This window comes from Micromys minutus (assembly GCF_963924665.1).
Source record: "Micromys minutus genome assembly, chromosome: 4".
In the NCBI taxonomy this organism is placed as follows: Eukaryota; Metazoa; Chordata; class Mammalia; order Rodentia; family Muridae; genus Micromys; species Micromys minutus.
Window position 1 is genome coordinate 1,367,257 of NC_137973.1, and position 15,277 is coordinate 1,382,533.

Sequence of the window (15,277 nt, forward strand, 5' to 3'; positions counted from 1 at the left end):
TAACAACTCTCCCGCTGTGCAGCGTACCTGGAGGTCCGTTTTCCTTGGGGGGGAAATATCTTTTTCTGCATGCACCCATCCTCTCACTCTGTTCGGCTTCTGATAGTCTATCCTGGACTTCACTCAATGCCTCTTGCCCCGTAGCGATAGCGGGCCTACAACTCTCATCTTTTAAACAATTTTGTACCATCGTCCAAATGGCCATGGTCCCGGGCCCGAGATCTCCGGCAGTCAGCACACAGTCTAAATCTCTACCCAATTTTTTCCATGAGGCTGGTGAGAGAGACCCAGAGACCGCAAACTAAGGGGCAGCATGCTCTACCTCTTTTATGAAACACTGTAAGATGCGGGCAGGAAATTCTAAATCTCTCTTCTTAAGAATTGACTGCAGGGCTGTAACGGTCTAGTGTGAAGAGCCCATCACAGCGATGTAATGCCTGAGGCTTATTTACGTTGAGGCACAAAGTGAAACTGAAAGGTGAGTAAGCACAAAACTAACCCTAACCCCGATGGACACAAGAGGAAATTAAGAGGAAGAGAATAAAAACTGCACTGACAAAGACCAGAGCCTCTACAGACCCTTCCCAGGCCGTGGAAGATTTAAACCAAATTTAAAGAAAGATCCAGGGTCAGACATACCTTGCCTAACTTATCTCCCCGTAGTTCTGGATCCTCTCTGCCTGGAGACAGGGGATCTTCGCTGGTGCTGACGATGGAGTGGTCTGAGTTCCCGGGTTTCGGCACCAGATGTCCCGTGCAACCGTCTCGCCAGCAAAAATGACATGGCACACAAAATAGGATTCTTCTGCGGTAAAGCTTTAATGCTCTCGATAGGCAGAGCATAAGCTTACATCAAGTAGAAGCGAAGACCACGAACTATCTAGCCCGTCCCTTTATATAGGAATCAGTCCTCATCTTGGACGTGGAGCTCCCTAATTGGTTGAAACTCATCAGGCCCTATGACGCCACGGGAGAGGCAGAGCTCAAGGAGTGGAAAGTTACCCAGCACGTGCGCACATGACTTGTTTACTGCTAACTCCAGCCGGATGTCAGCGCCATCTTGCAATGGAGAATGTGCAGGCAGCGCCCCACAGGTATCTGCATCTGTCTCAAGGCAGCTGTTTGCAGCAATTCTTCAAGGACAGCCATGTCAGGCTCCTGTCTACAAAAACATCAATAATAATGTCAGAATTTGGTGCCTGCCCATGGCCTGCAACACCAGTTGGGCTGGCCACTGCTCAGCCATTTCTTCAATCTCTACTCCATTTTTGTCCCTACATTTCTTTTAGACAGGAACAATTCTGGTTCAGAAATTTTGAAGGTGAGTTGATGTCCTCATCCCTCTATTGGGGTGCTGTCTAACTAATGGTGGTCTCTCTGGGTTCCACAGGAAGTGGAGTCCTCCTGTAGTCATCCAGTTGTGTGATGTTCATTTTGCCTTTTCTCAAATTGTTAATACCTGGGCCTAAGTGTTATAGAGTCAGAACACTCAAGTTATATGAAATCTAGTGCATTTTATAGCCCATATTCTCAGTGTGTATTTTGTACACAAGAAGAAAAACAAACAAACAAACAAACAAACAAAAGTATCTTCAAGGCTGGTACTGTCACTAAGCTCACTTATTAGCACAGGGATTTTGTTTAATATGCACTGTGAATTATTATGACAAGGGATATAGCATATAGGATTTCTCATATATGTTGGCTTATAAGTCTAGTTTTCATTATTTTGTCAAATTTCACCATAGGGAGGCAAACAAAATATTCTTTGGGATTATGGGTGTTGTAGAAGTCATTTAATATAGTGTATAATCAAGCTATTTTGGCATTTCATGAAATAATGTAAGAAGTTTATATTCAGAGCAAGTTTATGGATTTTTTTAATGATACTGTAAACTCCTTAGAGGTGGATGATAAGTTCTCAAATACAGGTGTCAGCAAGCACCCACAGAATAACTAAATAAAAATACTTAAGGTATTCTACATGATAAAATAATGTATATCTAGTAGTCCATTAAGGGACAATGAGTCAATTATCATATCATTATTAATGAGATTCATAATGGATTAGAAGTAAACTATAATAGATATTGGTCATCTCGTCACCTTAACCATTTATTATTCCTTCTAGGAGTCAAACTATATTTCTTAAGTGTGACCATGGGAGTTCTTACTACTGGAATTTAATTATAAATTATATAAATCATGTCCTATCTTTGCCCATAGAAGTCTTTTTTTGTGTGTAATTTTACATACTTTTTCCTATTTGTATAATGGAAATTCCAAATGAAATACACAAATCACAGAGAAGGAAACCAGAACCACTAAGCCAGTAGCAAAAAGAATACTATAAAATGGCAACAGCTAACATGCAGGTTCCATTGAAGCATGGGGATTATCTATCTAGTGCCTCCTTGGGGTCAAGTTCATTCTTTTATAGATTGCTTGCTATAAAAAGAAGGGGTTGGTTGCACACTTGTATTATAGTCACTAAGATCTAAAGCCTTATGGGTAGAAAATTTTGGAATAATGCTAAGGAGGAAAAATTTCTGCATCCTGATGTACTATGTGCTCACTAGAGATGATTGTGAACTACTCAATTTGGGTGCTGGGTATAGAACTTGTATTTTATGAAAAAGCATCAGGCACTGTTAACAAATGAGCCATCCTCCATTTAGTAATTGCTGTGTAGCTTTTCTATCCCAATTAGCTTAATACTGAAGCAGTAAATACAAACACACCACACATATTTGCCACTAGACATTTTTGGGATTAGTTGTGATATCTGTCAATGAGATAATTGATTAATTTTTCACAAAATTTAATAAAAGTAGCTATAAAAATCATTTATTCTAAAGCATTTCAGAACCTCTTTATAAGTTGTTCTTTATAAGAACAACTTTTTCTTCAGAGCATACACACACACACACACACACACACACACACACACACAGCTGAACCATTATGCACAAAGTAAAATTCAACATGCTTTTTCTGTAAGTGAAATGACTTTTAATGTATATCTTTATGCCCAGTCTGTCTACTGTCATTCCCATCTATTGTAGTATCTACCAATATTTTTTAATAAGTAAATAAGTGACTTTACTCAATGTCATAGAAGAGCTAGCCCAGGTGAGAGTTATATTTTTAAGGATATATTTAATATTCAGGTAACTTAATTTTGCTAGTTACCCCTTTTTGTTCATATATAAGGATTAAAAAGTGCTTTCTGGTATATAAAGAACTCAGAGTTAAATACTTTATTTGTTTATTCTTATAAAATATTACTATAAATTTTTGTATTTATGGGAACTTTTCACATTTTGTTTCCTTTTTTTTTTGAAAGGTTCATAATTTTATTACTGGACAAACATCCTAATTTAGACATGAACAAGTCTCCAGGTTAAAAATGTTAAAATCCATCTGGTAGGACTGATAGATGACCACAGTTCAGCATAAGCCCTCAGTCTCGCAGTTGTATGACTCCTCACAGACCCAGCTTTGTTCTCCTCCAGTGTCTACTCTTAGAGTTGTACCTGATTTTGTTACCAGTTTTCATCCAAATCCACTGAAGAATAGGATGATTTTGCTTTTGTTTCTTGGCCAGGAATCGCTTGATTCTGAAAGTCTTGTGGGATGACATGGCGAGAGGTTGTGTCAGGCGTAGTGCATATAATGGCAGAGGAAAGAGAAAGCCACATTTTGTTTCTTATACATTTGAAATAACAGTGACCTAAGACAGGATATATATTTATAAATATCTATGAATTTTCTCATTCTAATATTAGTGCTACATTATAAAGTCCCAGAGACATATCAATGATTTGTTTTGAGAAACTGTGAGAGAAATTGCAGAATGTAAATGTGGAATGTAAGTATATATTCTACATTAGTATATTTCTGATCCTCAAAGTCATATAAACACAATTTATGGTCAAAACATATGGTATGCTATTCATAAGTTATTTAAATAATTATTGTACAGGAAGGCATGGTCATTGGAGTTTCTGGACCTGTAATGAAAGTGAATGATTTATATTGAAAAACCAATGGTTTAAATCTAGAAAATTGAACATATGTCTGGGATTTATATTATTAAATCAATAAGCTTCTAATATTTTCATAGATCCTTTATTTACCTTCACTATATTTGGAGCAGAAGTTGCGAATGTTACCAGAATTTTTACAGGCTTTATAAATGTTATTGTAAATAACTCTTGCTGTCTCTCTTGGCCAGCAGCACCACTGACAATGCTGCTGCTTCTCTTTGTGATCTGTCAATTTCCATACTTAGTGCTGTTTTCTGACCATGGAAAGTAACCATGGTGAATATTTCTGCTATAGAACTGTAAGACATCTTACATGTTCCTCTGAGGGATAGCAAGAATGAGTAGGACATACCTAAACTTGGGGGACACAATGAAAGCAGGGCTAACATAGCTAGGAGTTGGTTCTTCGAGAAAATCAACAAAATAGATAAACACTTAGTCAGACTAGCCAGAAGAAACAGAGGGAGTATCTAAATTAACAAAATGAGAAATTAAAAGGGGTAAAGGGAGACATAACAACAGAAACTGAGGAAATTTAAGAAATCATCAGATTGTACTACAAAAGCCTATACTTAACAGAACTTGAAAATATGCATGAAATGAACAAATTTCTAGATAGATACCAGGTTCCAAAGTTAAATTAGAATCAGATAAATCATCTAAACATTCCCATAACCCTAAAGAAATAGAAGCAGTCATAAAAACCTCCCAACCAAAAAAAAAAAAAAAAAAAAAAAAACAATAACAAAGTCCAGGACCAGATAGATGGGTTTAGTGCAAAAATTCTATCAGATCTCCAAAGAAGACCCAATACCAATACCCTTCAAACTATTTCACAAAACAGAAACAGAAAGCACACTATCCAATTCTTCCTTCGTTCTTTCTTTCTTTCTTTCTTTCTTTCTTTCTTTCTTTCTTTCTTTCTTTCTTCCTTCCTTCCTTCCTTCCTTCTTCCTTCCCTTCTCCCTTCTCTCTCTCTCTCTCTCTCTCTCTCTCTCTCTCTTTCTCTTCTCTCTCTCTCTTTCTCTCTCTCTCTCTAACAGCTTCAGCTATTTATTGGACATGTTAACAAAAATAGTTTAGTCAAAAAGACCAAAGCAGATGTTGTCTTCTGACTCTATGGATTCTTCCTTCTTTGCTTCCACTTTCTTCTCCTCAGCTTGGCAGTATATAGTGGGAATAACTTTGTTTTATAAGCAACCTTTTAATAACTTTGTAACATGTTCTGGCTGTCAGTAGTTTTATATCCAATATTTGAATTCAAGTACTGTTGATATTTACTGATACTAAGAACATTTACTTTGTTATGTAACTTTTACCATGCTCCATCTATATAACTTAAATGCTGTAAATTCACCCTAGCATCAGATACATTGCACCATTTCTTTAGCTTTGTTTTGTTTTGGACTTAATCAGTTTCTTATAATATCTGGGGAGTATATAAAGCTCCTGCTTACACTTACATGTTGGCTATCCTCAACAATTCCTTGTAAACTAAACCAAAAAAATTTTTTAAAAGGTAGTTTTATTTCTTCCTAAATGTATCAGATTGTTATATTTTGAATTCTTAAACAACATGTGAAACATATTCAAGTAAAATTTTAATTTAATCACTGATTTTAATTTAAGGGTGGTATCCCTGAAAATATAAAAGACTGACCATGTTTAAATAGAACTATTCATTTTTATAATTTAGCTATTGATATTTAGGTTGTAATTTTACCTGACACTGTGAATGTTTGTATTTTTAAAATTTGTTTCCTCAAAATCTCATCTTTTTTTTTAGCTGATCTTTCCTGAGGAGGTGTGGATTAGAGACTCAGACTTGTGTATCATGTAGCATAAATAATGCAAAAATTATTTGTTATCTTGCAGTGAATAGCCACAAACTCTGGAGATGCAAACATGAATGTATTTGGATATATTTGCATATTTAATCTATACTATAAATTAATAATACCCTATTGCCATTCTGACCTAAAATTTCTTACTAAGTTTATAAACTACTTATCAAATTTGCTAGTTTCTATGACACTTATAAAGCTTTTGAATTGAAGCTAGGGTATGAATTATTATGTATTGATTCTCCCTGAATATTTATAAAGTTTGAATCTTAGTCTATACTTTATCTGATAATGTACATAAATAAAATAGATATCTATTTTGCCTTAATACTCAACAAAATAATTTTATGTATTTATTATTTGCCAACTTGGGTTATTCCTTCTTATTTAATTCACTTAATTCCAATTGGTATCTTCCTTACAGTATGAGGATACCAAGTGAGGGTTTTAACTTAGTGAAATTTATTGGCTCATAATTTCTATAAGGTTTTCAGTAAATTTGACAGTGAAGAAACAGCCCATTACATTACAAAAATATTGTTCCCTGTTAAGAAAATTTTAAGTTCTATTAAAAACGACTCTATAAATTAGAGGTGAAATTTTATATCCAGCTCAAGGAAAGAACTGAGCTTTTTATAGCTAGTGGCAGTCTGCTCATATGTGCACAGTCAGAATGGTGGGTCCTGCTTCTCAGCCTGTGCATGCAACTGGTCTTTGACCACTCTGATGGAAAAGCAGTCTTTACAGTATCAAATGACAACTTCCAAATTAAGCCACCTCTCTGCCTATATTACTATAACTATGCCCCTCAGTACAATGTAATATTCTCTTTGTTAGTAGAGGTGGAGATTGCCTTGTTTTTGAACAGCCTATTCACTTAGGGAATTGAGCCATGCTCTGGTGCAATTTTATGCAGTACAATGAATGTCAGAATCTCAGCATGCAAGCTACTTATATTAATTTAATAAGAAAAAGACAAGTTAATTGCTTTCTTTTGAGATGGTGTTGAATTACAGAGAAACATACAAAATGAATGCCTAGCAGATGTGATCTTTGGAGCTTGTGGAGAACCATTTTTTCCAGGAAAGTGACACCATAATTACAGAGATTCAACCACTTGCTCCATGATACATTTATTATTTGAACAAGCATCTGGATATAAATTCAACAATTGAATAATTAGACATTTATGTGATTTACACTAAATACTGAGAGCAGATATTAGATTGTTTGGAAACCCAGTATAAGACAGAGGTGAGGCTGACATTGTTCCGTGTTTTATTTCAGGGCTCTAATGTCTTCAGTGAAGAAACCTGAAGTGGAAGGAACGTTTCTTTCTGCTTTTCTTTTTCTTTCTGGGTCTTATTGCAGAGAGGCCTATGATTTTACACTCCCCTTGTATGCATATATCTGAAACATTTGTGTGGTTACTTTTATATATACTTTAAAAATTTATGTAAGTATTTTGTCCACTGATGTGCTTTTCTCCAATTTTAATGTTTATTGAACATCTTTTTAGATCAAATCCATTCTCAGAGTGGAATTATGTTCATTTCTTTGAGTACATCATGATATATTGATGCAGCATGAACACTTAAATTACCTTCAAATTTCCATTATTTTAGGATGATTACCACAATATATAAGCATAATTCCTGCTAATCTCATGAAGAGCTATGACTTCATGCCTCAACAACATTCTCATGTGTCTGGTATGTCTACCCTTTACAGGGGTTGTAAATATCTTCTTGAGTGACGCTAACTCAGACAAATAGAAGTATAATGATGCTGAATTTATTTTTATTAAATTAATGCTTACAACTAGATTCATCTGGACAAACTCCTCTCCCAGATGATTTATTTCTTATTGGATTTATTTATCTATTGGCCGTTTGTTTGTTTCTGCAACCCAACTGGAGTTTTCCCTCCCTCCTATCTTCCAGTCTCTTCTACCATCCTTCATTCTACACTCCCCATCCCTGACCTCCAGTAATTAATTGATTCTCTTCAGAAAATGGCTGTGCTCTCATAGATATTAACCAAACATAGTGTATCAAGTTGCAATACAAGTAGGCACTTCCCCTCATATTAAGTCTGGATGAGTCAACCTAGTAGGAGAAAACAGGTCCTAAAACTTAGCAACTGAGTCAGACAGTCTCTGCTCTCACTATTAAGAGTCCCACAAGAAGATCAAGTTACAGAACTGCAACATATACACAGGACCTAGGTCAGTACCATGCAGACTTCCTGGTTGTCTTTTCAGTCTCTGTGAGCCTCTATGAGCCCAGGTTAGTTGACTCTGTGGGTTTTCCTGTGATCCATCTTGAGATCCATGCCATGAAAGGGGAGTCACCCCTGACCCTGCCAGGAGAGCCAGAACTCAGAGGCTAGATAGCCTAGAAACATAGGATAGAACCCAACAAGAATGGAAAATAAAAAATCTTACTGGTATCTTAACCAGCTTTTTTTCCTGGTTATTTCAGTATTTAAAACACTCTTATTCCCAGCTGAATATTAATCTCTGTGGGACAGCTTCCCACTCTCTAGTAGGATGCAAAGTCAGAGTTGTAGACTCTGAAAAAGAAGTCAGGAGCATGACGTGCTCATTCTCTTTAACGTTAGGGGCCACAGCACGATCTGAATCTGCCTATGTAAAACCTTGTCCTTTCCTCTCAACCTAACTGCTCTGTCACTGTCCAGTAGGCTGGACAGATATCAAAAGCAGAGCCTGGCTCACACGGCTGGTCTTCTATAGAGATGAGGACCACATAGTTAGCACTTGCAATTTTGTGGCAGTGTAAGGTCTTTGTCTCCTGCTTTTTTTTCTCTCTTTCTCCCCCTTCTTCTATTCTTTATTTTTCTCTAATTTCTTATATTCATTTCTTTAACATTATTAAATAAATTTAAAATAAAGCTGTGGTAAATAAGAATAGTTTCTTGATCTATTTTGAAGCATGTTTGATAGTATATGTAGGAAGCCTACTGATTTTTCTGTGATGATTTTGTGACCTGAAAAATAGCTGAAAATATTCATCAGCTGTAAGCATTTTCTTATAAAAATTTCAGGGACACATACAGAATTATATCATATGCAAACAAGGATATGTTGACTTGTTTTTTTTTAAAAAATTTTTTCCCATTTATTTATTTCACTTGTTTTATTGCTCTGTCTAAGATATCAAGTAGTGTATTAGATAAATATGAAGGAGGCAAATACCACTGTCATATTCTAACTTTTAGTGGAAATACTTTAAATTTTTCTATATTTACTATAAGTTGACTATATTACATAAGCTGTGTTTTCTTATGTTGATATTTTTCTTATGTTGATTTATGTTGATTATGTTGTGTATTCTTATGTTGAAGTAACCTGGTCACTTCAAGGCTTTTATCATGACAAAAGTTTTGTCACACTCTTCATCTATCTACATATTGATGTGATTTCTGTTCTTGAGTACATTTTGTAGTATATAACATCTGTTCACTTACATATGTTCAAGTATTCATATTTATGAAACAAAGCCAACTTGATCATGATGAAGATATCCTTTATATGTTCTAGATTTCAGTTTTTATGCACTTTATTGAAAAACTGCATTGATGTTCTTTGCTGACTATAATTTTCTTTCTTTCTTTCTTTCCTTCCTTCCCTCCTTCCTTTCTTCCTTCCTTTCTTTATTTCTTTTCCTGTGTTTTACTATCAGGTTAATGATAGCTTCATATTAAAAGTTTGGTAGCATTTTCTTCCATTTATGGAACAGTTTCAGATGTTTTGCTGTTAACTCTTCTTTAATAGTCGATTTGACTTTAGCAGTAAATCCACATTAACCTGGCATTTTTTAAATAGAAAATTTTGCTTGTTATTATCATTATTATTATTATTATTATTATTATTATTAATGCCAATTCAGTGTCGTTGATTGTTATATATTGGTAAAATTATCTATATCATCTTGGCTTAATTTTGGCTCATTATTTGCACCTAGAACAAATTCACCCACACACAGACACAGACATGACACACAGACATGCACAGACACCATCACTGCAAGACTTTCTGCATTTTGAAGTTTCTTTTTCTTTTTTTTTTTGCATTTTTTAAGGGTTTATTATATATACGTACACTGTCATCAGACCCACCTGAAGAGGGCATCAGATCCCATTACAGATGGTTGTGAGCCACATGTGTTTTCTGGAAGTTGAACTCAAGACCTCTGGATGAGCAGTCAGTGCTCTAACCACTGAGCAATCTCTCAATGTATTTTTAGAACATAAATTAATAAGAGAGTATTTTAAGCAATAATGCATTACTTTCTTCTACTGAATGGTGAATTATAAAATGATGAAATGAAGTGTGTAATCCCCAGTGTGGACAAGGGTATTGCCTCTTGCATATGATGCTGGAAAGAGCAAATTGGCAAGCTTCCTTCTTTTACTTAAATTCAGCAATTTCACTGTCAAATAAGTCCCAGTGAATGTGATCAAAAATTGGCAAGAATCTTCACCAATACCTTTTATGATTAAAAAAAAATTATAGACAGCAAACTCTAGCCACAGGAAATTAATGACATAAGACAAGGGAATAATGAATTCATTAGGTGTTTCCCATGTTATTAAATGAACTTAACATTAGTTAAGGCTTACTATTAACTTGTTCTGAATACTTTCCCAACGATATCAAAATGTGAAGTTAAAACCAGGTCTTCTTGTTTAGGCTTGAGGCTGAGACAAGAGAAATGAAAGTTCAAGTCCTACCTAAACTTGAGAACTTTCAAGACCAGCCAAAACTCAGTGAGACCTGCTCAATAATATTAAAAGAGGGCTGGGCTCTGTCTCAGTGGTAAAGCTCTTGCCTCAAAGGCATATTTAAGTTTATCAAAAACAAGCAAACAAAACTGGACTCAGTATCAAAACAAGGAAAGGACTTAATGTCATTTCCCTCCTGCTCAGCCTCCACGCAGCTCTCGGCCTGTCCATCCTTGAGCTAAATGGTTTTCTGTGCCACCTTAAACTTCCCCGAGGACAAACTCCTCCCAGTACCCACACCTCCTTCTCTGTTGCTCTTCTTCCAAGTCTTCCTTCTTTTCTGCAGGTTAAGGAATGCTCCTATTTCTTGAATGGTTGATTTAAAAGTACAGATCCAATTCAAATACAGGAAATAAAGTTACTTCGTTCAGCCTCTCTTAGATCACAGATGGCTTTCTGCTCTGCACTCCCCTAATGAAGGAATAATCCTGGGCTCTGTGTAAAGGTGATCTTTGTATCATTCAAATGTTGATTTTTGTTCCAGCAGAGAACTGAGTCCTGTCTGGACTTTGGTACTGTTATTTTTATAAAGCATCGCCTCCATCATATTTTGTAAACATTCATCTCCAACACCTTCTGATTGGTTTAATAAACAGCTGATGACTTATATAAGGGCAGGAGAAGAAAGGCGGGACATCCGGGCAGAGAGGAACTCTGGGAAGAATCGAGAGGTGGGAGATCTGCCAGCCAGACTTGGAACTCGGAGCTGAGGGGAGATGACCAGCCATGTGGATAAATAGAACACACAAAAACACACTTTCTCCTGGGTTTGAACCGGCTCCCTCACACCTAGTCTAGATTAGAGCTGTGTATGCTTAGCCTGGAACACGAAAAGAGACTGAACCGTATGATTTCTATGTTTTAGATTTGATGGGCACCAGCCACTCTCTTCTCAAAGAATGATGCCAAGTAAGAGCGTGTAACAAAAGCCAATCCGTTCTGCAGCTCACAACTCACAGCCGACTCATCACAAACCCCCCCGAGATTGCGACTGAGTCCGGCAAACTGGTGGTGCTCGTCACTAGTGGCCAGCCTGGTGCACGGCATGTTTAGCTACAAACAGCTCTGCTGACCGTCCCTGCAGCATTTTCATGGCTCGCCAATAGATCTGTCCGCAGTTCTCAGGTCTCCCGAAGGGATGGTTCAATTCCTCCTTGATGTAATCCATCCAAAGATCTGAATCTGTGGACCCAAACTCTCTCAGCACCCTCTCATAATATTCCCTCAGGTTCGCCATCTTGCAGGATTCCTGCTCCTTTTCAAACTGCATCATTTTTTCTGAAAAACCCAACTGAAAATGGACGTCTTTCCTGCAAACTTTGAAGCACAGCTCTGGCCTTTTTGTAGCCTCCACTCCGATAAGCCCAGTCCAGGTATTTTTCCTTCAGAGTGACTGAACTGGCACCCGTGACAGCTAAAATAGCTTTCTTAAAGATGGCTTCCATGTCCTCCGGGCTTTTAGCCTTTTCACACCACTTTGCCCAAGAATTCCACAAGGGCAGGTTTTGGGGATTTGAGGTGTGCAAAAGTGCCTCCCCACATCCGGGCTCTTTGAGTCAATGAGCACTAGGAGCTTCGTCTGCCACATTGTTACAGAGTCCTTGAACAATTCGGTCCCAGTTTCTGCTACCTGCAGAGCTTCTTTGAGGAGGTCCTGGCGCAGCAACAAGTCAATCCACTGCTTGTACTGGACTTCAGAAAGAAGCTTCCGCTCATGGGCCTTCCTGAATGCAAACACGGCTCTTTCCAGCCTCTGCCCTCAGAGGGGCACACTGCTGGTCTTCTTAGAAAACCTCTCCAAGCAAAAGGTGATGTAACACTTCCACATGGCCGCTGTAGGCAGGGTCCTCACTGCCTCTTCATACACCGCACAGCACCTTTCCTCCCTCCGGCCCAAATCCACTGTTTTGGCTTCTTTTGACACAGGCTGCTCTTCACCTGGCCGGGACTCCATCTCTAATTCTCTTCTTGCCACATAATCCCAAGTGAGTGGGTCATCAGAGTGCAGAGGCTGAAGGTCACTATAAATTTCCCTCTGCAGGTCTATGGCAAAATCAAACAGTTGAGCAATAGCAAGAAGTGACACATGGAAATCTGCACCTTTTATCTTGCTTATAGAATTTTTGTAAAGGATCCGAGCCAACTCGCCTTTAAGGATTTCTTCAGGATGATCAAAATTCTCCATATCCACGGTGGCCTTCTCAAATTCCTGCTTTTCCTGTCTCAGTTTTTCTGTGTGCATCAGCTCCATCCTAAAGTATTCCTGATAGAGCTTTGGACACTCGGGATGGAAGCGTAGAGCCTGAAGAAAAAACTGCCGGTCACTTTCTGAAGACAAGCGATCTTCCATTTCCCACTTGGCTGCCGTAATCCACAAAGCTGGCTTGTTTGAATGAATGGCAAGCATGGTATAGAATATCTTGCTAAGATGATCTTTGGTACCCCATTTCTTACAAAAAAAAAAAAAAAAAAAAAAAAAAAACTATATAGGATAGCCAAAGTTGGATATCGTCTTTCCACTTCGCTGAAGCACGACCAAAGATACCTTGTGCCCGATGTACAATAGAATATTCGATCTCATTCTTCTTAAATGAATATTTAATTCTTGCCCTTCTTCTTGGGATCAGCTCCAAAAGATTAATTTCATATTGAACATAGCTGATAAAGTCTTCCTTAACAAGGGTTCTCCGATGTATTTTGTATTCTAGGTCAGAAGCCTTCTTGATGATAGCCTTAATCTCCGCGTGACTGAAGAGTCCGATGCGCTCCAGCTGTTCCAACTCCGGGATTCGGTCTTCTATGCGTTCCTGAATTATCTCCGCCATGAGGGTGGAACTTCACAAGCAGCCGAGCGAAGAACACGCGTAGAAAGGGCACACCTTTCAGCCTACAGGCTCACCCTCAGTGATTGACTCCATTTTGAAGTTTCTATTGGGAAATCTGCTGTTCCTTTGACAGGTCTGACCTTACGTGTGACTTGCTTTTTTTGTGTTACCACTTTTAGTATAATTTATTCGCTACGCACATCTGCTTTTTTAGTATGTTCTCTGCCTTATAGAAGTCATTCTCTGATTTCATCTGTTTGGCGATCTAGACAACTCCTTTACCTTGGTGGCATCATTTTCCTTAGATTTGTAAGTTTTTCTTCGTGAGTTTATTAAAAATATTTTTTAATTCTTCTGAGATGGAAACTTTCTTGTGTGTCTGGTTTATATGTATGATCTTTTTATGGTGCTCACAGATATCAAATGTTCATGCGATTGTTGATAAATCTTTATCATTGTTTGAATGTAATGATTAATTATCTTACTTTTCAGCCTGAAAACACCATCTTTTCTTCATCTATTCTGTGATTTTCCACAAAGCTTTTATTTGAATTCTTTGATTTCTCTTTTTCAGTATTTCAGTATGATATTTTAAATATTGCTATTTCATTATGGAATTCCATTTTAATATTCTGTGTTGATTTCTTTATTTCATTCAGCTGTTTCTTTGCGCTCCCTTGAAATTCATTCAGAATGTATTTCTGTCCTTTTTAGTTTCATTGACCATACTAATAATGGCCCTTTTGAATTATTTTCCTAAGATCTCATCTGTTTTATTCTCACTGGAGAACATTTTTGGGCAAATAGTAATTTTTAAATAATTTTGCCTTGGCTTTTAATGTATCCTGTGTTTTTGCTTTGGGACCAGGATATCTGGGGCTAGGTCATTGTTTAGATTGTTTAGATTATTTTTAAAAATTGTCCATTTTCTTATAACTCTATAAAAATTTTTATAGATCTTTATGTGATAAATTTTTTCCTCAAAATATATCTTGCACATAGTGTGGACTTTTGTTAAATGTGGCATCCAAGTTATAATGTCTTGAGACCATTTTATACTATGTACTCAATCTCTTTACTATGCACTTAGCCAGTTTAAGTAAGCCTCAGTATTCCTTTAACCAGTTTTTACTACCTCAGTTAACTGTATATAGTTTTAATCTTAAATTATGTACTCTCATATGCTTAAGGCCCAGAATAGTGTGTGTGTGTGTGTGTGTGTGTGTGTGTGTACATGTGTGTACACATGTGTATATTGTAGTAATCATTTGTTGAAAAACTCAACAGGCTCAATGCATCCCTAACCAACAAATATTCCTAAAGACTGTAAGCAACATGTAGGGTAGTAGCATGTGTGTCTGGGTTTTGAATGCTGTTCTGGGTCAGTTGGGTTAGGAAATTACTTCTTTTCCCTTGAAATTTTATTAAAGATGACTATAAAGAAGCCCTTACTTCTTCCTTCTGTTCTAGGCTTGTGTTCTAGGCTCTTTTATAAATACAAAGTTAGGCAGTTTGTTAGAAACAGGAACTGATTTATAACAACAGCCTAGCAGAAGAGACAGACTGGTAAGACACACAGAAGAGACAGACTACAGAGAAGCAAACCATCACAGACTGCAGTTAGATGGTGCACAGGAAAAAAAGATAGAATTCTAATTTGAAATCACTCAGCCTAACTAATCCAAAATGTTGCCCAATTTTCATTCCTTAACTTAACACTAATGTCTGTAGCTCAATATTTTTTGTTCATTTG

At 36.9% G+C, this 15,277-nt stretch overlaps 1 protein-coding gene and 1 pseudogene across 2 annotated transcripts; both read right to left on the bottom strand.

Annotated features, from left to right (window-relative positions):
• Positions 1-3,487: 3,487 nt before the first annotated feature.
• Positions 3,488-3,643, bottom strand: LOC308420509 (large ribosomal subunit protein eL39-like; the record flags this gene model as incomplete). The annotated part of the gene is made up of 1 exon (XM_080916574.1): positions 3,488-3,643. One exon carries the CDS (start codon positions 3,641-3,643, stop codon positions 3,488-3,490), a length of 156 nt encoding a protein of 51 aa, XP_080772700.1.
• Positions 3,644-11,717: 8,074 nt separating this feature from the next.
• Positions 11,718-13,524, bottom strand: LOC308419925 (U3 small nucleolar RNA-associated protein 6 homolog; annotated as a pseudogene). The gene has a single exon. The product of its transcript is annotated as a U3 small nucleolar RNA-associated protein 6 homolog (transcript).
• Between the last annotated feature and the right edge of the window lie 1,753 nt (positions 13,525-15,277).